Source organism: Capra hircus, chromosome 29 (assembly GCF_001704415.2).
Source record: "Capra hircus breed San Clemente chromosome 29, ASM170441v1, whole genome shotgun sequence".
Lineage (NCBI taxonomy): Eukaryota > Metazoa > Chordata > Mammalia > Artiodactyla > Bovidae > Capra > Capra hircus.
In genome coordinates, this window is record NC_030836.1 from 25241176 (window position 1) to 25266838 (window position 25663).

At 47.2% G+C, this 25663-nt stretch overlaps 1 protein-coding gene across 1 annotated transcript in view; it reads left to right on the forward strand.

Annotated features, from left to right (window-relative positions):
* The window catches only part of LOC102185985, a 65457-nt gene that overhangs the window by 20474 nt on the left and 19320 nt on the right, over positions 1-25663 (forward strand). Inside the window, exon 5 of the mRNA XM_018042674.1 lies at positions 20378-21036. Within this exon, the coding sequence (XP_017898163.1) occupies positions 20378-21036 (659 nt within the window). The remainder of the gene's footprint in view (positions 1-20377; positions 21037-25663) is intronic.

Sequence of the window (25663 nt, forward strand, 5' to 3'; positions counted from 1 at the left end):
TGTCGAATATAAGGTCTCCATAGGTGTGTGGATTTATCTCTGGGCTTTCTATTTTGTTCCATTGATCTATATTTCTGTCTTTGTGCCAGTACCATACTGTCTTGATGACTGTGGCTTTGTAGTAGAGCCTAAAGTCACGCAGGTTGATTCCTCCAGTTCCATTCTTCTTTCAAAAGATTACTTTGGCTATTCGAGGTTTTTTGTATTTCCATACAAATTGTGAAATTATTTGTTCTAGTTCTGTGAAAAATACCATTGGTAGCTTGATAGGGATTGCATTGAATCCATAGATTGTTTTGTGTAGTATACTCATTTTCACTATATTGATTCTTCCAATCCATGAACACAGTATATTTCTTCATCTATTTATGTCCTCTTTGATTTCTTTCACCAGTGTTTTATAGTTTTCTATATATAGGTCTTTTGTTTCTTTAGGTAGATATATTTGTAAGTATTTTACTCTTTCTGTTGCAATGATGTTTCCTTAATTTCTCTGTTTTCTCATTGTTAGTGTATAGGAATGCAAGGGATTTCTGTGTGTTAATTTTATATCCTGCAACTTTACCATATTCATTGATTAGCTCTAGTAATTTTCTGCTGGAGTCTTTAAGGTTTTCTATGTATAGGATCATGTCATCTGCAAACAGTGAGAATTTTACTTCTTCTTTTCCAATCTGGATTCCTTTTATTTCTTTGTCTGCTCTGATTGCTGTGGCCAAAACTTCCAAAACTATGTTGAATAGCAGTGGTGAGAGTGGGCACCCTTGTCTTGTTTCTGACTTTAGGGGAAATGCTTTCAATTTTTCACCATTGAGGATAATGTTTGCTGTGGGTTTGTCATATATAGCTTTTATTATGTCGAGGTATGTTCCCTCTATTCCTGCTTTCTGAAGGGTTTTTTTTTTTTTTTGTCATAAATGGATGTTGAATTTTGTCAAAGGCTTTCTCTGCATCTATTGAGATAATCATATGGCCTTTATTTTTCAATTTGTTAATGTGGTGTATTACGTTGATTGATTTGCAGATATTGAAGAATCTTTGCATCCCTGAGATAAAGCCCACTTGGTCATGATGTATGATTTTTTTAATATGTTGTTGGATTCTGTTTGCTAGAATTTTGTTGAGGATTTTTGCATCTATGTTCATTAGTGATATTGTCCTGTGGTTTTCTCTTTTTGTGGCATCTTTGTCAGGTTTTGGTACTAGGGTGATGGTGGCCTCATAGAATGAGTTTGGAAGTTTACATTCCTCTGCAATTTTCTGGAAGAGTTTGAGTAGGATAAGTGTTAGCTCTTCTCTAAATTTTTGTTAGAATTCAGCTGTGAAGCCATCTGGACCTGGGCTTTTGTTTGCTGGAAGATTTCTGATTCCAGTTTCAATTTCTGTGCTTGTGATGGGTCTGTTAAGATTTTCCATTTCTTCCTGGTTCACTTTTGGAAAGTTGTACTTTTCTAAGAATTTGTCCATTTCTTCCAAGTTGTCCGTTTTATTGCCATATAGTTGCTGATAGTAGTCTCTTATGATCCTTTGTATTTCTGTGTTGTCTGTTGTGATCTCTCCATTTTCACTTCTAATTTTGTTGATTTGATTTTTCTCCCATTGTTTCTTGATGAGTCTGGCTAATGGTTTGTCAATTTTATTTATCTTCTCAAAGAACCAGCTTTTGGCTTTATTGATTTTTTTTCTATCTTCTGTGTATTCTTGCCACCTCTTCTTAATATCTTCTACTTCTGTTAGGTCCATACCATTTCTGTCCTTTATTGTGCTCATCTTTGCATGAAATGTTCTCCTGGTATCTCTAATTTTCTTCAAGAGATCTCTAGTCTTTCCCATTCTATTGTTTTCCTCTGCTTCTTTGCATTGATCACTGAGGAAGGCTTTCTTATCTCTCCATGCTATTCTTTGGAACTCTGCATTCAAATGGGTATATCTTTCCTTTTCTCCTTTGCCTTTAACTTCTCTTCTTTTCTCAGCTATTTGTAAGGCCTCCTCAGATACCCATTTTGCCTTTTTGCATTTCTTTTTCTTGGGGATGTTCTTTATTACAGCTTCCTGTCCATAGTTCTTCAGGCAATCTATCAGATCTAACCCCTTGAATCTATTTGTCACTTCCACTGTATAATTATAAGGGATTTGATTGAGGTCATACCTGAATCGTCTAGTGGTTTTCCCTACTTTCTTCAATTTAAGTCTGAATTTGGCAATGAGGTGTTCATGATCTGAGCCACAGTCAGCTCCCAGTCTTGTTTTTGCTGACTGTATAGAGCTTCTCCATCTTTGGCTGCAAAGAATATAATCAATCTGATTTCGGTATTGACCATCTGGTGATGTCCATGTGTAGAGTCTTCTCTTGTGTTGCTGGAAGACGATGTTAGATATAACCACTGCATTCTCTTGGCAAAATTCTGTTTTTCCTGCTTCATTTTGTACTCCAAGGCTAAATTTGCCTGTTACTTCAGGTAGCTCTTGACTTCCTACTTTTGCATTCCAGTCCCTTATAATGAAGAGGACATCTATTTTGGGTGTTAGTTCTAGAAGTTCTTCATAGAACCATTCAACCTCAGGTTCTTCAGCATTACTGGTTGGGGCATAGACTTGGATAACTGTGATGTTGAATGGTTTGCCTTGGAAATGAGCAGAGGTCATTCTGTCGTTTTTGAGATTGCATCCAAACACTGCATTTTGGACTCTTTTGTTGACTACGATGGCTACTCCATTTCTTCTAAGGGATTCTTGCCCACAGTAATAGATACTATGGTCATCTGAATTAAATTCACCCACTCCAGTCCATTTTCATTCGCTGATTCCTAAAATGTTGACCATCTTGTCATCTCCTGTTTGACCACTTCCAATTTACCTTGATTCACAGACCCAACATTCCTATGCCATATTGCTCCCTACAGCATCAGACTTTACTTCCATCACCAGTCACATCCACAACTGGGCGTTGTTTTTGCTTTGGCTCCATCTCTTCATTATTTCTGGAGTTATTTCTCCACTCTTCTCCAGTAGCATGTTGCGGGAATTCATCTTTCAATGTCATACCTTTTTGCCTTTTCATACTGTTCATGGGGTTCTCAAGGCAAGAATATTGAAGTGGTTTGCCATTCCCTTCTCCAGTGGACCACGTTTTTCTAGAAATCTCCATCATGACCTGTCCATCTTGGGTGGCCCTACACAGCATGGCTCATAGTTTCAGTGAGCTAGACAAGGCTCATTTGATCAGTTTGGCTAGTTTTCTATGATTGTGGTTTTCATTCTGTCTGCCCTCTGATGGATAAGGATAAGGGGCTTATGGAAGCTTTCTATTGGGAGAGACTGACTGAGGGGGAAACTAGGTTTTGTTCTGATGGGTGGGGCTGTGTTCCCTCCCTGTTGCTTGACCCGAGGCCAAACTATGGTGGAGATAATGAAGATAATGATGACCTCCTTCAAAAGGGCACCTAGCACAAGTTAGATGTTTAATAAGTACGAGGCTCCTTTGCCTCCTTTTTCCCAGTCCACTTTTTAACTTCTAATTTTGAAATAATTTAGAGCCACAGGGAGATGGAAAAATAATGCAGAAATGTCCCATGTGCCAGTCATCTAGCCACCTGCAGCTGTGACATTTTACATGCCTACAGTGCATTACTGATTGATCAGCACAACAGTCTGACCAGTGTCTGCATGCACTCACTCTTTTTATAAAACTTGTATATGTATTAATCTGTATAATCACTGCCACATCAAGACACAGAACTGCCCAGAACCTCAAAGCAGCTGTATAGTGCCGCCATTGTACAATCAAACCCCCCTCCCCTTCCCAAGCCCCCACAAGCACTTCTCTCTTCTCCATCTCCCCTTTGTCAATTTGAGAATGTTTTATAAATGAAATAATACAGTATTTAAGCTTTCAAGACTGCCATTTTTTCACTCAGCATAATAGCCTCATGATACATCTCAGCTGTTGCATTTATCAATAATTCACTCCTTTTCCTTGCTGGGTAGTGTTCCATGAGATGGATGTACTGCAGTCTGCTTGGCCTTCACATATTGAAGGACAGTTGAGTTGTTTCCCAGTTTGGAGCTACTATAAATAAAGCTTCTCTGAACTTTTGCATCTAGGACACTTTATGTGAGCATGTGCCATGATCATTTTTATGTAAGCATGTTTTCATTTCTCTGAAATAAGTGCCCAGGATTGTGATTAATGGATCACACAGCAAGTATATGTTTAATGCTTTAGGAAATTCCTAGGCAGATTTCCAGAATGGCTGTTACCATTTCACATGCTCACAAGAGCAGATGTAAGACCCAGTTTAAACTCTCTGCTTCCTTGCCAGTGTTTGTTTCATCAGTATTTTTTATCTTAGCTATTCTAATAGGTGTGTAGTGGTATCTCACTGTGATACCCTAACAGCTAGTAATGGTGAACAACTTTCGATGTGTTCATTTGTCATCTGAGTATCTCCTTTAGTAAAGTGTCCAAGTTCTTCCCTCATTTTCTCATTGTATTGTTTGTCTTACTGTTAAGTATAGCATTCTTCATTTTGAAAACAAGCCTTTTGTCAAGTAGTTTGCAAATGTTTTCTCCCAACTGGTACTTATCATTTTATCTTTTCACTGAGTTGCCCACAGAGCAAAAGTTTTCCATTTTAATGAAGTCTAAATAGCTTAGTCTTTCCTTTCATAGGTTGTGCATTTGGTGCCATGTTTAAGAATTCTTCTCCTAATTTTAGATCACAAAGCTTTTCTCCTATGTTTTCCTCTAAACGTTTTATGGTTTTACATTTTACACTTAGCTCCATGGTCCATTTTTAGTTTATTTTTGTATAAGGTGTAGATCAAGGTGCGTGTTGTTGGCTATCAATGTCCTATTTGTTTGTTTCTGCCAAGTGACATAACAGCACCAAGTTCTACAGGAGCCATGGAAGTAAGATACTATCCAGGGGGGTAGGCTGTCTAAACAGTCCCTCCAGAAAACTAATCACCCTCCCCTGGTTACCTAGAATGAGCTTGAAGCTATGGAAACAAATACTTCACCCCTGAGACTTCCTTCTGCAATCATATTACGCAACCCAGTACTGGTCATGTTGGATCTCTCAGGAGTCTCCTGTTGCCCCTTGCACCATCACCTAGAGTGAGTTTCTGTTTGAAACAGGAATTGAATGTTGAAAATTTCTGTTGACACGGTAACATACCACTTAAGGGTAGGAGAGGGTGTGTTTTATGGAAAGGTGGTCCCATAGGTGGAAAGGGCCCAAAGCAAGAATCCCTTCTACAGCCTCTTTGCAAAGAAGGACACTCTTTCATTCAACCAATATATTCTGAGTAGGAAATAGGTCTCTGATCCAAAACAGACAAAAACAGACATGGTCTCTGCCCTCTGCTGGGGGAAGGGGTGGAGTACACACACACACACACACAAACACACACACACACACGTGTGCTCGCACATGCACTACCATGTGCCAGAAGCTGAGGATCCAATAGGGTGCTGAGGAAATACATGGCAGGCACATCTAACCCAGACTTTGGAAGCCAAGCAGTGCTTCCTGAAAGACATGACGCTGAACCTGAGACCCTAGTAGATGAGTTGCAGAGAGCCAGGTGGCATGGAGGGGTGAGTCAGGAACAGTAATAAGAAAGAAAATGCTCCCAGATGAGGAAGAACAGCATGTGCAAAGGCCCAGAGGTGGGAGTGAGTGTGGTGGGGCAGGGATCCAATCATCCAAAACTGCTGGTGCTTAAGGGAAAAAAAGAGGGATGAGGCTACCAAGATCAGACCAAGAGGGGCCTCGACATTTCAGCCATTTCTTAAGGACACCAGGAATCCCCTGCAGGGCTCTGGGTAGGAGTCTAGAGGTTCGCATCTGCATTTTAGAAATCTCACTCTGGCAACATGGAGGCAGTTGGTGGGAACCTAGGCAGCTGGCTGGGGCACTAGTTACGAGACTGTTGCAAGAGCTGTTGGAACCAGAATGGGGAAGTGGAGATGGGCTGATACATTTACACCAGAGTAGGTGCTGAGGCTTCAGGAGAGAAGATGAGACGTTCGTTTGTTTGTTTTCATTAATTTAATCGGAGGATAACTGCTTTACAATACTGTGTTGGTTTCCGCCATACATCAACATGAATCAGCCGTAGGTATACATATGTCCCCTCCCTCTTGGCCCTTCATCTCCCCTCCTACCCCACCCCACCCCTCTAGATTGTCACAGAGCACTGGGTTGAGCTCCCTGTGTCACACAGAAAATTCCCACTGGCTATTTATTTTACATATGGTGGTGTATATCTTTCTATGCTACTCTCCATTCATCCCACCCTCAAGGAGAGCAGATGAGGTTTGAAAGATCAAGAAATGGAGATAGAAGTTGTGCAGAGAAACAGAGGTGAGTTGAGGGGTCAGCTGAGGTTGGAGCCTTTGCTTGGACACTCCTGCTGAGGAGGAGCCTGCTTATTCCTTCCCTGTTGTGATCTTTCCATGATTGACAGTACTGCCTGAGCAGAACCCTGCTCCCCTGTAACTTCCCTGCCCCAGTCCAACTTTGGTCCTGAGGGACCACCCTGGATGGGTCCACCTCTGCTGGTCTCAGTAGCCCTTTGACCATTTTAAAGACACAGGTCACATTCTCTCAAGTTTTTCTTCAATTTAGTCATCCCTAGTTCCTACAGCCACTTCCCTCTTGGCATGGGTCCTTCTTTCGGGTAGTCCCTCCACCTCCCACCTTTAACTTAATTTTTAAGAAAATACTTTGGCTCTGCTTGGCAGCATGTAGAATCTTAGTTCCCCAACCAGGGATTGACCTGCAGAGGGAGCTCAGAGTCTTAACTACTGGACCACCAGAGAAGCCCCCTCCCACCTTTAATCACACAATGCCTGAGCTCTGGAGAGTGTCTGATCAGCCAGAAGACAGTAGCATCCCCTTCCGGAGCCCGACAGTCTACTCCAAGCGTGCCCTACTCTTCTGTCTTGCCAGGAAGCTGTCTCTCTTCCCTGAACATTTGAGGCAACATCCCCCAGTGGCATCTGGGGTGCCCTGGGCAACGGGGACAAGCCTGGGCCAGAGCCTCAGCTGGGGAAACAGGTTTGATGAGGCCCTTGCTGACTCATCTCCTGTTGCAAACAAGATGTGCCTGGGAGCACGTGACCCAGCTTCACTGGCAAATGGATCGCCTACCTTTTCTCCTCTGGTGAGAGTCAAGCACCAGGGGCGATTCACTGGCCTGTGATGGGTGTGTGGCCTGGTGTGGAAAATAGAGGTGCGACTCTGGCTCCATCTTTAGTTGTAGCCTTACTGGAAGAGAGGATATAGACTGGGTGGTCAGAGGTGGGCCTTCACAGAAGAGTCAGGGATACAGCTAGACCTCAAAGGGTAGGGGAATGTCTGTCGGTGAGAAGAGTAAGGCTGCGCATTAGGAGGGCAAAGAAAGAGGCGGAACTCCAGAGTACTGAAGGTGGACCCAGGGAAGGAAAAGAAGACTCTGTGGTCACAGCAGAGACTCTCTGCATGTGAACACCGAGAGAAAATGCTCTAAAGGTAGTTTATCGGGCTAGCCTCTCCTCCAGGTAGGGAGGGGCCAAGGGCTCTTGACCCAAAGATGGAGATGATTAAAGTGGTGAGTGTTTGGGGAATGGGTCTGGCAAAACTATTGATGAACCCTGCTCCCTGCTGTGGCCCAGAACAGGACTCCAGGATGCCTAGGGAGGGAAAACCCTTTCAGGAGGTCATCCAGGGAACCCAGGGGAGCATCCAGCCGGCCTAGTTTTGGTTCCCCTTCAGGTGATTTTTCCAGAAGCCCTTCCTAGGGGGATGAGGACAGGGAGACCAGGAGACTGATCAAAGCAGGGACTTGCTTGGGGCCGAGGCCCAAGGAAGGAAAGCAGTTTAATAGGAAAAGCAGCAGACTGGGAGTCTGGAGTCCAGATCTAGTCTCTCCTTATTCTCTTAGTGCCCTTGGCCACTTCCCTTCTTCTCTGCGAGTTATAGTTTTCCTTGGAGAAACAGGAGTTTTGAGATCTGTGACCGGTTTACTTCTGTATCGTCTGACTCAAGTTTTTTTAACAGAGTCATCCTGATAAAGTTGGCACCATCTCTGAGGTTCTTGGGCCGTCCTGCCCTTGGTGTGATCATCATAAACAACAAGCAAAACAGGTCCCATGAGGCAAAGCAAATAAGTCCTCCCTGGCAATTCACACTCATGTCACCGCAGAGCTCATAGTACCGGCATCAGCTCCAACAGGAAAACCCACGTGCTTGTCAGTGGCATCCTTGGCCCTCCCACGTGGGCTGTGGCACCAGCACAACCGAATCACGTTTAGCAAAGGAATGATCACGTCTGGCCATGTTGCTGAAGACACTGATGAAAGTCAGTACTGCCCTGGAGGACTGAATTCCTGACTGATTTCCAAGTTCTGAGTTCAGAACTAGGTTTGCCCTTTGCTAACAAATCTCCACCAGGATTAAAGGGAGCTGGATGTATCTCTTTCATCAAATACATCAAGACAAATTAGTCATTTGTTAATTCATCCAAAAACATGCATTGAGCAACTGCCTTACTCATTAAATGTACGTGTGTGAATGGATGGATGGATCAGGAGACCCAGGTTCTGGTTCACTGATCAGCTGGGCATATGAGGTAGGATTTTCTCTCTTACAAGTGACAAAAACTTAAATCTAACAGATTAAGAGAGAGAGAGAGAGAAGTATATTGATTTTTGTATCTGAAAACTTATCAAGAGTTTGCTAAATTCCTTCTTTATCTTGAAGCTCTGGTTCCTTCTGTGTTAGCTTCATCTTCCAACATCCAGTGACAAGGCTCACCCCCCAGCAGCTCCAGGCTTACATTCTTCTAGCTTGGCAACTCCTAAGAGGAGCGTGCCTTATCCCCAGGAATTCTAGAAGAAGCCCTGGAGGGGATTCTCACTGGTTCAGCAGGTGTCAGGTGTCATCCCTGGACAGATCCTGTGGCCAGGAGGGTCCAGCACTGAGTCTGAATTCTGGGCCACCCACAAAGTCTAGAGGTGATGTCAGCCCCAGAGAATCCCCACGGACAGAGAGTGAGGACAGGGAGAAAGGGAACAGAGCCCCAGCAGGCATGACCTCAGATGCCCTCTCATTGGGAAGCTCCGCAACTTCCCTGGTGGCTCAGACGGTAAAGCGTCTGCCTGCAATGCTGGAGACCAGGATTCGATCCCTGGGTCGGGAAGATCCCCTGGAGAAGGGAATGGCAACCCACTCCAGTACTCTTGCCTGGAAAATCCCATGGATGGAGGAGCCTGGTAAGCTACAGTCCGTGGGGTCACAAAGGGTCGGACACGACTGAGCAACTTCACTTTTGGGGAGCTCTAAGGCAGTGCTTCTGCCTCTTAGAACCTCTCACTTTTCTCCCCATCACCCCCACCACAGACTTTGCCCTCTAACAAGGTGGGGGATGGTAATTCTTTTCACTGGTCACTTAATAGTAACCACCATGGCTCCTCCTCCCTCTTGAAGCTTTCCCCAACATCCTAGCCTCCAGACTCCTCCATTTCTGACCTCGGCCACATAACGTTCCTGTCATCCAAAGTGACAGCCAATCATTAGGTGTATCTGGAGCAGAAAGAGTACCTAGACCTTTGTCTGGCCCAACAAGAAAGACTGCCCTGAGTAAGACCCTTTCTTCCCACACAGGAAACTCGCAATCTAGTCAGTGACGAACCCTGCATTATTCTCTGAACTGCTTGTGTGTGAGTCTAATCTCCGAGACAGAACTACCGGTTCCCCTGTGGGCGAGGCCAGGCCTCATCCTTTCCCCCATCTCTGCATCCTTCCAAGCTGCACTGTCTCCAGTGGACCGGTCTCGGGGCCTGGGAGCCCCCTCAGCAGAAGCGTTGGCAGCCTTACCCCATGGGTCCCAGCCTTCTTGCTAAAGGATGCACAAGCTCCCAGCAGGCAGGACAGCCCTCCTCTTTGTCACCTCGCACTGTAGGCCCTGCTTCCCACACACCTCACCCTGGGCCCTTGGTCACCACACCATATGCACCTTCACCCCTAGCTTATCGGTGAATTACGTCTTTCATTCTGAAGTCACTGGAACAGTGTGACCCTGGCTGTCCCTTGGATTCAACCATTTCCAAGACAAAGAGAGGAAGGCTCCTTCTCTGTTCTGTATCAGACCATCTTGCAAGGCCAGACACAGAGTGGCAGCTTCATGGTCTACGCCTGCGGCCAACAGATATGTTCTGGGCATCCACCACTCGGCGCGCAGAACACGTACTGGGGAAAGTGGTGAGTGGCAGTGCAGGCAGTCTGTCCTCCGGGAGCTCTCACACCAGCAGGAAAGCCCACTGGCCCCTCCCCCAACCCTGGGGGAGTTTTTCATGCTCCCTCCTGTTCCCTTCTATCCAGTCAATGGGATGGGGAAAAACTTGGTACAAGCACCCGAGTGTCTCAGTTATGGGGCAGGGGAGTGGGGAGGAAAGGGACAGAGTGGCCTCACGATGCGCTGCTCACAATGGCCATCTGTCATTCGTCAATCAGGTCCCTGGACTCAGCATATGGACCCAAACTCCTCTCTCCCTCACCTACTGCCCAGGAGGTGTTGGGGCAGCCACTGGGCACATGCTGGGGCATCTTAGATTTGGCCTTAGCCATTTGTTTAAAGCATCCATCGGGACTTTCCTGGGAGGTTCCTGTGTCCTACTGCTTACTCCAGTGTGCCCTTGTCTACAATGGATACCCTCAGAAACCCGTACTTCCCTTCTGTCTTTCACATCAGCACAGGCCTGATTGCTGGAGACCAGCTCAGAGGACAACCGGTGGACAAGTCTACACTGAAATGAAGCAGCCAAACTGAACAGAGCCAAATGGAATGATCTCTCCTAGGCACACAGGAACTGATTTTTTTAAAATAAAGAATATTTCCTGATCCATCTGCTCTTCACTGAGTATCTCTTGAACTTCTGAAGGTGGGACTTTCTCTGGCAAATTTCTGCTCTTGTCTCCTTTGAACTCAGAGGCGAAATTAATCCTGGGATCCCAGTCCGCTTCTCTCTCCTCCACCTCTTCTTTCTGACATTAAAATCCGTCTCTGCCTTTCATATCCACAGAGAAGGGGGCGGGGGCTCCACTAATGAATGTTTGAGAAGCCCTTTGAGATCTTGGATGAAAGGCACCTTATAAAATACAATTAAAAATAATAGGGATAATTACCAGCTGGCCTAGCCCCTGTGGGATAATTAGAGAGTTTTCCTCGGGCAGATTCTGAATTCACGCAGAAACACACGGGTTCACAAGGCTAAACTGATCTGAGATTTCAGGGGCCGTTGTTATGCTTCCTCCATTCTAGGATCATAGACTAGAATTTTTCTGAAATCTGAGGCACATCGTGGCCGTCCAGAACTGGAAAGTATCTTTGAGATGGTCTGTCCAACCCCCTTGGGATGCAGATGAAGACAGGGAGGCCCAGGGTGGCAAGGTGACCACCTCAAAGCTGCGCAGCACGTGCGAGAGCCACAGCCCAGGAGGACCAGTCCCTGTATACAATTAGGGGATTCCTGTCGCCCTACTCCTAATCAGTAAAGCACCTTTTCTCATCTCTGTATACTGATCACTTTCTATTGCACAGAAGAGCCGTGAAATGAGTCAGAGAGAGCTGAGTACAAATCTTAGCTCTGACACATATGAAAGACAGTAGCTGGCAAGTAAGCCTCAGTTTCCTGATGCGTAAAATGGGAATAACGATGCCTGCTCCACAGAGGTGCTAAAAGGAGCCAGTGAGCAATGCACACAGAAGCGCCTGGCACGGAGCATGTGCTCAGTCAATGCTGCTGGAAGACATGGTCCAAGAATGAGCCTGGCAGTGCCAGGGATTGACCGACAGTCCTGGCTTTATACTGATATCGTCAATCTGTATTTAATGAGCACCTATTATGTGCTGAACACTATGCTAAGCTCTCCAGGATTTATCTCATTCAATCATCATCACCATGCCCATGAGGTCAGCCATGAGGAATCAAGTTTCAGAGGGGTTAGCTAACTTGTCCCAGGTCACACAGCTGAAGAGGAGGTGAGACTTGAACCCCATGCTCCCAGTCACTTGAGACACTGCTTTCTCGTGTGAAAAGAGACGTAAACATTGTTACAACCGCAGTGGAGTCTGCTGTGACACAGGAAAGGAGTGACGGAGGGTGTGGGGACAGTCACAGCCTAAGATGAAGCACTGAAGGCCTTTTACCTTCAAGGTCATGAAGGTTACACTCTTCTCCTGTGTAAGATTATTTATTCTGAGGGGCTATACTGGTGCAAGGCACATGATCTCCCCAAAGAATGCAAGGTTAGTAGCTGTAGCTGAATCTCGAATCAAGAAATCTAGATTGGGGTCCTGGATCTGCTTCTTAGAATCCAAGCACCTTTGCTCAAGTCCCTTAAGTTCTCTGCCTTCAGGGCCCCATGTTCCTGGTCTGGATAATAGAGATGACACTTCTCACATTACCCCTTTACTGCAAGAGGGGTCTTTGGAGATTCAAATGGGCATGAACGTGGAAGCACTTTGTCCCTACCACTTTCTGTACAAATACAAATCATTACTGTTCCTACTGATAGCTTTGAAGATTTTTCAGTGTGATAAAGGAAGTGGCTGGAAGTCCCAGGCTGGTGGTGGACTTCAGGAAGACTGACTTAGCACCCATGGCAGGCAGGGGACAATATATATTACCTGCCTTTGAAGGACGGTTCAGTACATTCAGAGCTCTGAGCTCGTATTATTTGGTTAGAAGAGGGCACACTTTAGGGGACCAGCCCTTTGAAATTCAACTGTAAACATAATGGGTTCCACTTCTTTCGGGTTTCAACTTTTTCCCAGCTGAGACCCAAGGTCAGAACCTGTTGTGCCACATTCTTTGCTTCCATATGCAGGGAAGAAACAGCCCCTGCGAAAGGCCACTCACTGGGTGAGGCCGGCAAAGGAGGAAAGAAGATGACCCAAGCATCACTAATTACTCTGTGTGATTTCCTCATCAACCAAGACTTTCCCAAATACCTCCTAGAAACTAGAATAACCAGGACTGTGCTCTGAATTACCCTGCTCTGGATGGATGGCTCAGAGTCATCCTCTGCAGGGATTTCCAGGGCTGACGGAGAGGATGACTGTGCCTCAGACTGTCAGAGATAAGGGAACACCCAGGTTGCCCCCTGTCAGCCTTTGGGCTCCTTGGAGGGAGAGACACCTAATACCCCAGATATGGGGTACTCACTCCCTCACATGGTTAGACACCCTCCAAGCATCATCTGCCTCCAGGTGCTTCTCACGGACTACTCAAGGGTCTCCAGCACCATTGGTATTGTGGCAACTCTAAGACACCCCTTCCCAAGACTAAACCCCCCCTATTAGGGGGATGAAATGATATAAGCAAAAGGACATGGCTCTAGGCATCAGAAAGAAAGGCTTGATTTCCAAAATTCAAGATCAAAAACTCAAACAAAAACTGGATCAAAAACTCATCAGCTGTGTGACTTTGGGAAATTTAATTGACCTCTCTGAACCTCTGGGCACTTATTTTTAAAACAAATAATAATCATCAGTACCTTTCTGGATTGTTGTAAAGATCCAAACTAACATTGAGAACATGCTTACACAGAGCAGGCTTTCAGTACCAGCAGTCTCTATGTGGCAAAAGTCAGCCATTTTAGAAGCATGTATGGAGGGCTTTCTTTGGGTCAGCGGCTCTGCTGGGTGCTGCACATAGGAGAGCAGAACAGAGGAATAGAAGGAGCATGGGGGGACTTTCCCGGTGGTCCAGTGGCTAAGATGGCCTTCCCAGTGCAGGGGGTTTGGGTTCAATCCCTGGTCAGGGAACTAGATCCCACAAGCTCCAACTTAAAGACTCCATATGCCACAATGAACAATTCCATGCACTGCAACGACAATCCTGTGTGCTGCGACTAAGACCAGGTGCCGCCAAATAAATACATGAATAAAAATAAGCATATTTTAAAAAAGAGAGTGGGCTTTGGTCTCAAAGATCTGGGTTCTAATCCAAATGTTTACCAACCCGATGTCCCTGGACAGTGGGTGGACTGAGCCTCCCTCATCTCATCTCTGCACGGGGATGGTGTGGGGGTTAAATGAGATGATGCGCACCACGTGCTGAGCCCAGGGCCCCACTCAGCATGAGTTCTGAGGAAGTGGGAGCCACACTGCAAGAGTTAGGGATGCAGAATACGTGAAGAAGTTAGTGCCAGGCCAAGTTCAGGCAGTTCAGTGGACATTTTATTATGTAGAGTTTCAAGTAATCTTATTTAAGGCTATGGTTTCTCGCCCTGGACTCCATGGGCTATTTCCTTTGTCCACTTATTTTCCCAGGGAAATAGACCCTTGAACATAGAGGGGGAAAGTCCTGTCCTTTTAGATGCACTGTGTTGTCTTTAAGAGTAGAAGGGGGTCAAGGCCAGCTCTTGAGTGGGGAAACTAAGGCATAAGATTGGTGGTATAGATGGGACAGCAGGGAGGTGAGCTGGGGGGAGGGGCATGACTTGGGGGGCAAATGGAGAAAACTCAGTAGGCATGAGGGCTGCCTGGCCCTGCAGATACGGGGCAGGGGCAGCTCTGGGACCTCTTAACCACACCCCCAGGAGTCCCGCCCAGCTCAGGAACTGCCCAGGGCTGAGTCCATCCACCCAGGGTTTCTGCAGGCCTGAGAAAGGCAGCCGCTGACAGAGACATCACACTAACCATGGCCTTTCTTCATTTGAGCCACTGATCCAGGGAGAAGCTAGCGGGGAGGGAAAGAAGAATTTCATTTTCTCCCTATCCTGGAATATTCATGCAAAGTGCCTGCCCTCCCTCTGTTTCAGGTAATAGAGTAGAGGAAAGTCATGCTTCTCAACCCAGTTTCCCGCAGTTATATAAAAATGCAGATTCTGAGTCTGTGGGTCTGCGTGGAGGCTGAAATTCTGCACCTCTAATGAGTTCCCAGGTAATGCTGAGGGCTCCCTGAAACTCCCTGCCCATGAACCATGTCAAAATGTTAGAGAAAATATTTTGCAACACATCTTTAAATCAAGGAAGGGGAGCTTAAGGCCAGGAGTGAAGCCAGACCCAAGTCCGAGCAGATGCATATGAAGAAATGGTCACACTCTCAGGTGGGCTAGGCACGACCTCGTGGCCTAGAACTGCCACACACAGAACTGTGCCGGGAAGAGAGAAGGATGGTACGCAGCACTCATTCTGTACCCGTGCAGGCTGGGGAGTCACACTGGAGACCCTTCCACATAAAGCCAGAATTCAGGAAGGGCTACCCTGAGGAACACTGGGGGGAGATAAGAATTGCAGCAACAACAAAAAGAAACAAAAACTAGGAAGAGTGTCTGGGTCAGTCCTGATTTGGGGGAGCTGGAGAAAAAAAAATTGTCCCCTGAGATTTGAGAGCTACAGAATGACCCTTGCTTGATGTAGGAGTCTGAAATAACAAGGCAGCCTACCCTTAAAACCTCTCCAATTATCCTTTAAATTTCAAGCAGACCATGGTCTATTGTATGTCCAGATGCCTGGAAACAGTCACAAGTCCTCCTGCAGAATGCATCTCGAGCCAAACCACACAGAGTTATCATAGGAAACCACCTCCAAAAGGGCCTCACAGTCCAAATCTCAGTGCATCTAAGGAGACAGACCACCATGAGCGAGAAACAGCGGGAACCGCACACTGCAGAGTCTGGCCCACAAAGACTTCAGATATTGGGACAGAGATGAATGAACAATTATGCTGAACATGCTTAAAGAAATAAAAAGAAAACAAAAAGTGAGTAAAGAGTAAGAAACTATAAAGATGACCAGGCAGATTGTTTTTTAAAGTGCTACTAATGATGAACAAGGTTCCCCAGCTTCCTGTATTGAAGCCAACAACACGTTTTCCAATAGAAAAACGTTTGAAACGTGTCCACCCCCTCCCTGGCCATTAAATGCAGCCTGCTCACACCTGCCCTGTGTCAGCAGCAAGGAATGTTATTGAAAATATTCTTCCAGAATCATCTCTCTACCTGGCCCATCCTGTCTTGGGCTACTCCTCCCGGCTCAGGGATTCCCCACCTTCCTTCCCCAGCTCCCAGTTCCTATTTTGGGCCCTCCTCCTTATTTAAGTGACACATCCAGACTTTCCTCGCATCCCTTCTCAGCTTCATAGGAGCCCTTCTTTCATAGTGGGACCCTCCGTCCCAGGGGAGGGATCTCAAACGTGACTGCACTAGCAGCAGTTCATAATCCCGCCCCCTTCGACCATCACCACCTGCATCTGTGTTTACAAAGCGCCTCTCGTTGTCTGCCAAGGCACTGTCATTCTCACAGAGAGAGTAGGCTCAGAGCCATCACAACGTGGCTAGAAGCCAACAGAACCAGGATTCAAAACAGGGCTCACCCCCCTGACCCTGCCTTGGCCCCGGCATCCGTTCTACTACTCCGCGGCTGCCTCTAATGACAGCAGTGATCAGTTACCAGGCAACACTCTCTGTTCCCTTGTTATATCAAACACTTGCCAGCCTTCATCGATCGGAACAGGCATCTCTTTAGTCTCACCCAGTCGGTTAGGAAATCTCTGGGGAATGGCCAAATACATATTTATGATCAAGAAAATGTTAATTTATATCCCATCTGTTTGAAGATAATCTGTCTCTGGCTTCAGTCAGTGGAGACATATGAACAAGTCACCCCAAGCAAGAGTCGGTGTAAGCTTTGCAGACAAGGAGAGGTGTGGGAGGGAGACAGGGTCCCACGCCACATCCCTTCCCTGTCTCAAGGAAATATCTCAAAATCCCACAGAAAAACTTTTTTTTTTTACCTACAGAGACACAAAAGACCACGATACATGACAGTGTGCATAAATGCGACAAATCCTAGGCAAACTGTGAAATTTGAGTCAAGGTTCTGTTAGTTTCACTCCTGGGAGCGTTTTCCAGCCAGAAACAGAAAAGGGAACTTACAGGCGCCCTCTTGTGGGGAGATCTAGCACTGACGGGCTGCCCGCAGCCACCGGGCACCTTGTGGAAGACCGCTGCATTCATGAAGTTTGCATTCCAGGGGAGGCAGGCTAGGCAAGGAATGAGCAGCTAAATGGGCAAGTTCCTCTCAGAGAGTGAAAGTAAAGAACATAAAATAAGGTGAGGTGATGCTGTCTGGGTGGAGGGGGTCTGGGTAGGGGTACAATCGGGGATGGGACGGCTGAGCTAAGCCCACATGAAAAGAAGGTACTAACCACGCGGAGATCCCCTGCCAGTGTCCCTTGCACTGCAAAGGTCTGCAGGCACACCTGAGCACAGAGCGCAGAGAAACCAGTGTGGCAGGTCATGCAGAGCAGAGAGAACTCCAGGTGAGAGTAAAGGCGTAGCCGCCTCTGTGCTCAGGCGCTTAGTCGTGTCCAGCTCTTTGTCAACCCATGGACTGTAGCCCGCCAGGCTCCTCTGTCCATGGGGATTCTCCAGGCAAGAATACCAGAGTGGGCTGCCATTCCCTCTCCCAGGGGATCTTCCCAACGCCGGGATCGAACCCAGGTCCCTCGCATTGCAGGTGGGTTCTTTACCGTCTGAACCACCAGGGAAGACCCCTCTGGGAACACCCATATCATGCAGGTGGGAAAACGAGGTCTCTCATACACATTCAGAACATGATTCTCACCCCCGTACCTGCCCCCATGCCAGGTCCTTCAGCAAACCTAGCCAGCTCTGACAAAGACCATCCACCTCTACTACGGCAGTTCCTAATGGATCTTCTTGCCTCCTGCAAAGGTATTCTTCTCTCAGTAGAAAATGGTTAGGGTCTCTCCTTTGCTTAAGCTCTTCAATGACTGTGCACTTAGAATAAACCCCACTCAGGCCGTCCTTCTCCCTCCCTCAGCTGCAGCTGTAGTAGAAGCTAAACTTTTCTGCCACAGGACCTTGGCACTTGTGGTCCCCTACACCAGGAATGCTTTCCCCCTGCTTCTTATCAGGTCTGGTTCCCTTTCATCCTCCAGGGTTCAGCTTAAAGTTCCTAAAGAAGCCCCCAGTTTACTCCAGATCCCAGCAGCATATAGATTTCCTTCATGGTACCCACCACCCTGTATAATTATTTTATTTAGTCATTGTTGTCTTGCTGTCTTTCTCCAAGTGGGTTTGGACCTCCATGAGGGAAGAGACCATAACATTTTTATCTATCACTGGCTCTTCTGTGCCCCTGAGCTCCTGGCATTTAAGTGATGTTTGCGGAACGAACAAATGAGCCCCAGGAGATGGGAGCCCATGAAGATCTTAGCAATAACCTAGCCCAGTACCTTTCAAATTTTATTTTTAGAACGCAGAACCTCCTTCCAAATGGAACCCTATGCAGAATCTCAGAGGTGAGAAAGCAGACAGGAGCCCTGCCCTTCTGGTTCTGTCTTTGTACCGCCAAGAACCCTGAGTGATGCTGTGGGCTCTTGAGAAATCTCCCCAGGTGGCTGAGTTGTCCTCAAGCCCCACCATTTCTCTGGCTGCTTGCCTCTGTTTTGACCTTCAGAACAGAAGCAGGATGGGACATAGCATTCTGAATGGTCATAAGCAGTTTAGGAAGAGGTTGGAGTTAAATGTTTTGGAGGAAATTTACATATGGAAACATATTTGGGAATCTGATGATGCACACCTGGGGTGTGTGTGAGAGTGCTGTGGTTTTTACTTCAAAGAACAGCAAGTGACGGTGGGCTCAGGCAAACGGGGAGAATTCCCCAGCAGCCCTGTGTATGCAAAAGAGGGCTTATGGACCACCCCCTTCTGAAACCAAGCCGCACAGCCCAGTGGGCCCAAATGGAGCATGAGACAGCATACGCCTGGCTCACAGGGTGGCTGGGCGTCCTGGGAAGGTGCCTGGGCATGTTAGACATCGTTTATGCTCTGCTTCATATATTCTAGGCTCACCTTTTCACCTTGGCCATTGGTGAGATGATCTGGGGTGTAACAGCTGCACCGAATATCTTTTGCTTTCTGATGGCTCCTTGTTAGCTGTGTGATCTTGGGCTAGTTGCTTAACCTCTCTCACATTTATCATCTGGAAAAGGGGGGTAATAAAGGTACTCACTTCATACAGTGGCAGTGAAGATTACATGAGTTAATACATGTGAAGGGCTCAGACCAGTGCTCGACCTGCACGAAGCAAGACAATGCTATTTCAACTCTTGCCAGACATTGCCCCTCTTGGCATGATGCTGTACAGGTCTCTGTAAAAAACTTTGCTACCTCAGCAGCCAATTTTATAGTTTTTTTTTTTTCTTGAGTTTCTGTTTTATTTTCTTTCTAACTGAGGTGCGAAAAAGTTCTAGGTTCAGTTGAAGTTCCTGGTGAAAGAACAGAACTGAGATTTTTTTCCACTGATTAAAATCTGTATATTTGTATTTCAAACAATCCAGCTAAAACTTGATTTAAAAATTCCTTTTATTTCCTTTTTCGGCTTAATGAGTATCACTTATTCAGTAGGAAATCTTTGTACTACATGTTCTGCATGTTAAGAATAAATGTACATTAAATCACGGTTTTTTTAAAAAAGGAAAATATATGGCCTTATTGTTCCCTGATTGGGACTGTCCAGAGAAGGTGGAGGGGGCCTCCCAGAGGCCCCCATCACAGGGGCTTGCCTGTTGGGGCTGAGAGGATGGTAGGTCCTGAATACTGCCCCACCCCCATCCCCACCGGAAATACACCCTGGGGGGCTGGGCTCTGGAGAGATGGGAAGGGGGAGGGTCCGTTGGAAAAAGCACTAGGCCAGGCGGGAGTCAGGAGGCAGATTTCAGGCCTGGCTCTCTGTGCAAACCCGCAGTTAAGAGGCTGAGTACAGAACAAGGCCCTTCAAGTAACGGGTGCTCAGTCCCGTATTTGCTGTACAAACAGATGGATGAACCCATGGCTGCATGACATGACCCTGCTCTCAAGGGGTTTCCAACCTGGAGGACAGACCCACGAATGGCTGCAGAGCAGGGCGTGCGCTGTCCAATCTAGGGGCAGTGCTCAGGGGCTGCGGGAGTCAGCCAAGGAAAGCGCCCCATGAGCCGGGATACATTCCAAGAAGGGAGCTCGATGGTCCTCAAGGATAAAGGCGATTCCAGGAGGCAGAGAAGAGGGCTGGGTGCAGAACACCAGAAGGCCTGCACGCCCAGAGGCTCAGCGGCACCGCCAGTACAGCACTGGGAAGGCACGGGAGGAGGGCTGGTACTGCACAGATCACATTTTGGAACATACTCTGCTCCAGCAAGACGCTGCCAGCCATCCTCCCAAAGGGCACGGTCATCTGTAAACTGTGCATGAGCCCAGCTCCGCAGCCCTGGTTTTCTCAACTCCAGCCCCATACAAGGAGCTGGCTGAGTACAGAGAACCGTAGGTTCAGGGCTCACAGGTGTCCCCCATCCAACAACCCCACCCCTCAGGGAGCTGCAAGCTGAAGGTGAACCCAGGCCGGGCCTGCACCTTGCCCTCCTCGGCCAGCTGCCCAAACTGTTACCACGGGGTTCACACACACCCTACCCACCCTACCCTGGACAAATCCCATTGTGAACCTCTCCTGCCCTGCCCTGGCCAAGCACTGGCAGAGGAAAGCCAGAGAAAACCAGACTGGCAGGCAGCTAGGCCTCAACAGCAATTTGGGAAGGAGAGGGTGACCAGGGAGTCATTTGGGTTTTCTGGAGCTAGAAAGTGTGCGCAGCCCCTTGGCGGCGGCTGCGACGGCGCAGAAGCGCGGGCGGCGGCTGCGACGGCGCAGAAGCGCGGGCGGCGGCTGCGACGGCGCAGAAGCGCGGGCGGCGGCTGCGACGGCGCAGAAGCGCGGGCGGCGGCTGCGACGGCGCAGAAGCGCGGGCGGCGGCTGCGACGGCGCAGAAGCGCGGGCGGCGGCTGCGACGGCGCAGAAGCGCGGGCGGCGGCTGCGACGGCGCAGAAGCGCGGGCGGCGGCTGCGACGGCGCAGAAGCGCGGGCGGCGGCTGCGACGGCGCAGAAGCGCGGGCGGCGGCTGCGACGGCGCAGAAGCGCGGGCGGCGGCTGCGACGGCGCAGAAGCGCGGGCGGCGGGAGGGGCTACCCTACGTCCAAGGTCAGGGGCAGCGGTGGAGAGGAGCTACCCCACGTCCAGTCAGAGGCCTCCGTGGAGAGGAGATACCCCACGCCCAAGGTAAGGAGCAGCGGCTGCACTTTGCTGGAGCAGCCGTGAAGAGATACCCCATATCCAAGGTAAGAGAAACCCAAGTAAGATGGTAGGTGTTGCAAGAGGGCATCAGAGGGCAGACACACTGAAACCACAACCAGACGACTAGCCAATCTTATCACAGGGACCACAGCCTTGTCTAACTCAATGAAACTAAGCCATGCCATGTGGGGCCACCCAAGACGGATGGGTCATGGTGGAGAGGTCTGACAGAATGTGGTCCACTGGAGAAGGGAATGGCAAACCACTTCGGTATTCTTGCCTTGAGAACCCCATGAACAGTATGAAAAGGCAAAATGATAGGATAGTGAAACAGGAACGCCCCAGGTCGGTAGGTGCCCAATACGCTACTGGAGATCAGTGGAGAAATAACTCCAGAAAGAATGAACGGATGGAGCCAAAGCAAAAACAACACCCAGTTGTGGATGGGACTGGTGATAGAAGCAAGGTCCGATGCTGTAAAGAGCAATATTGCATAGGACCCTGGAATGTCAGGTCCATGAATCGAGGCATATTGGAAGTGGTCAAACAAGAGATGGCAAGAGTGAACATCGACATTCTAGGAATCAGCGAACTAAAATGGACTGGAATGGGTGAATTTAACTCAGATGACCATTATATCTACTACTGTGGGCAGGAATCCTTTAGAAGAAATGGAGTAGCCATCACGGTCAACAAAAGAGTCTGAAATGCAGTACTTGGATGCAATCTCAAAAACAACAGAATAATCTCTGTTCGTTTCCAAGGCAAACCATCCAATATCATGGAAATCTAAGTCTATGCCCTGACCAGTAACGCCGAAGAAGCTGAAGTTGAACAGTTCTATGAAGACCTACAAGACCTTCTAGAACAACACCCAAAAAAGATGTCCTTTTCATTATAGGGGACTGTAATGAAAAAGTAGGAAGTCAAGAAACATCTGGAGCAACAGGCAAATTTGGCCTTGGAGTACAGAATGAAGCAGGGCAAAGGCTAATAGAATTTTGCCAAGAGAATGCACTGGTCATAGCAAACACCCTCTTCCAACAACACAAGACTCTACACATGGACATCACCAGATGGTCGACCCTGAAATCAAACTGATTATATTCTTTGTAGCTGAAAATGGAGCAGCTCTCTAGGGTCAGCAAAAACAAGACCAGGAGCTGACTGTGGCTCAGATCATGAACTCCTTATTGCCAAAATCTGAGTGAAATTGAAGAAAGTAGAGAAAACCACTAGACCATTCAGGTATGACCTAAATCAAATCTCTTATGACTATACAGTGGAAGTAAGAAATAGATTTAAGGGACTAGATCTGGTAGACAGAGTGCCTGATGAACTATGGACAGAGGTTTGTTACATTGTACAGGAGATAGGAATCAAGACCATCCCCAAGAAGAAGAAATGCAAAAAAGCAAAATGGCTGTATGACGAGGCCTTACAAATAGTTGTGAAAAGAAGGGAAGTAAAAAGCAAAGTAGAAAAGGAAAGATATACTCATTTGAATGCAAAGTTCCAGAGAATAGCAAGGAGAGATAAGAAAGCCTTCCTCAGGGATCAATGCAAAGAAATAGAGGAAAATAATAGAATGGGAAAGACTAGAGATCTCTTCAAGAAAATTAGAGATACCAAGGGAATATTTCATGCAAGGACAGAAATGTTGTGGACCTATCAGAAGCAGAAGATATTAAGAAGAGATGGCAAATACACACAGAAGAACAATACAAAAAAGATCTTCAGGACCCAGATAACCATGATGGTGTGATTACTCATCTAGAGCCAGACATTCTGGAATGTGAAGTCAAGTGGGCCTTAGGAAGCATCACTACGAACAAAGCTAGTGGAGATGATGGAATTCCAGTTGAGCTATTTCAAATCCTGAAAGATGATGCTGTGAAAGTGCTGCACTCAATATGCCAGCAAATTTGGAAAACTCAGCAGTGGCCACAGGACTGGTAAAGGTCAGTTTTCATTCTGTTCCCAAGAAAGGCAATGTCAAAGAATGCTCAAACTACTGCACAATTGCACTCATCTCACACGCTAGTAAAGTAATGCTTAAAATTCTCCAAGCCAGGCTTCAGCAATACGTGAACCATGAACTTCCAGATGTTCAAGCTGGATTTAGAAAAGGCAGAGGAACCAGAGATCAAATTGCCAACATCCGATAGATCATCGAAAAGGCAAGAGAGTTCCAGGAAAACATCTACTTCTGCTTTATTGACTATGCCAAAGCCTTTGACTGTGTGGATCACAACAAACTATGGAAAATTCTTCAAGAGCTGGGAATCCCAGACCACCTGACCTGCCTCTTGAGAAACCTGTATGCAGGTCAGGAAGCAACAGTTAGAACTGGACATGGACCAACAGACTGGTTCCAAATAGGAAAAGGAGTACATCAGGGCTGTATATTGTCACCCTGCTTATTTAACTTCTATGCAGAGTACATCATGAGAAACGCTGGGCTGGAGGAAGCACAAGCTGGAATCAAGATTCCTGGGAGAAATATCAATAACCTCAGATATGCAGATGACACCACCCTTATGGCAGAAAGTGAAGAACTAAAGATCCTTTTGATGAAAGTGAAAGAGGAGAGTGAAAAAGTTGGCTTAAAGCTCAACATTCAGAAAACTAAGATCATGGCATCCGGTCCCATCACTTCATGGAAAATAGATGGGGAAACTGGCTGACTTTATTTTTCTGGGCTCCAAAATTACTGCAGATAGTGATTGCAGCCATGAAATTAAAAGGCACTTGCTCCTTGGAAGGAAAATTATGACCAACGTACACAGCATATTGAAAAGCAGAGACATTACTTTGTCAACAAAGATCTATCTAGTCAAGGCTATGGTTTTTCCAGTGGTCATGTATGGATGTGAGAGTTGGACGATAAAGAAAGCTGAGCGCCGAAGAATTGATGCTTTTGAACTGTGGTGTTGGAGAAGACTCTTGAGAGTCCCTTGGACTACAAGGAGATCCAACCAGTCCATCCTAAAGGAAATCAGTCCTGGGTGTTCACCAGAAGGACTGATGTTGAAGCTGAAACTCCAATACTTTGGCCACCTGATGGGAAGAGCTGACTCATTTGAAAATACCCTGATGCTGGGAAAGATTGAGAGCAGGAGGAGAAGGGGACGACAGAGGCTGGATGGCATCACTGATTCAATGGACATGGGTTTGGGTGGACTCCGGGAGTTGGTGATGGACATGGAGGCCTGGCGTGCTGTGGTTCATGGGGTCGCAAAGAGTTGGACACAACTGAGTGACTGAAGTGAGTGAATGAGTGGAGCTAGAAAGCCATGGAAGGGAGCTGGTCTCTGTGGGGACCCAAGGGCCATGTGCCTCATCCAATGACCCTGTGAGAGCTAAGAGAATTTCATCAACTATAACAGTCCTTTTGGGGGATTCCCTGGTGGCTTAGATGGTAAAGAATCTGCCTGCAATGCAGGAGACCTGAGTTGGATCCCTGGGTAGGGAAGATCCCCTGGAGGAGGGCGTGGCAACCCGCTCCTGTATTCTTGCTGGAGAATCCCCGTGGACAGAGGAGCCCTGCAGTCTACAGTCCATGGGATTGCAGAGTTGGACATGACTGAGAGGCTAAGCACAGCACAGCACATAACAATCCTTTACGTCTTTACAGCCCATGTTTACACAATGTATCTACTAACGGAGAGGCAGCAGCAGCAGTGGAAACACACTCTGCCTGAAGATCCGGGTCTTGCCCACTGATCTGCCCCGAAGACTCACAGGGACAGATATGGCCTGAGCAGCTCCAGACTCTGCTGGCCTTGGGGGATTGGATTTCAGGCCAAGCTTCAGAGGCTCTGAAGTTGTGGGAAAGGAATGCGATAATAAAGATGGGGATGAAGATGAGTACGTTCCTGACATTCCTAGGGCTTTTCTCCTGTGCTGAGCACTCACTTGTGTTTGAGGACCTTGCAACAACCCTATTATAAGGGGACACAACCATCTCACATGTGAGGAAACTGAGGGTCAGTGAGGTTAAGCAACTTACCTGGTAGCAAATTTAAATTAGTAATCCTTAGATCCAGGATTGGAGACAGGAATAACCATTCCAGAAGTTGATTTCATAGACACTGCCTTAAACTGGCAGAAATAGCTCACTGCCATCCATGAATAACCATCCAGAAACAACATGAGTCCCTTTGCCATTCTATTTAATCTGGACCTCCTTCCAGACTTCATGGACGTGAGCCCCCTGCTGGCCGGTCACGGGTAACACGAGCCCCACAGTAATCATCGACTGCCACCTAGTGGCGAGGTGAGAAATGTCACATTTCTTTTCTTTCACTTCTTCATCAGATGTGATACTTCAAAAACCAAAATGTTAAAAACTTGCTTTTTGCTTCTCCCTGCTTGGGTCACGAAGAGTCGGACACGACTAAGCGACTTCACTTTCACTTTTTACTTTCATGCATTGGAGAAGGAAATGGCAACCCACTCCAGTGTTCTTGCCTGGAGAATCCCAGGGACGGCGGAGCCTGGTGGGCTGCCATCTGTGGGGTCGCGCAGAGTC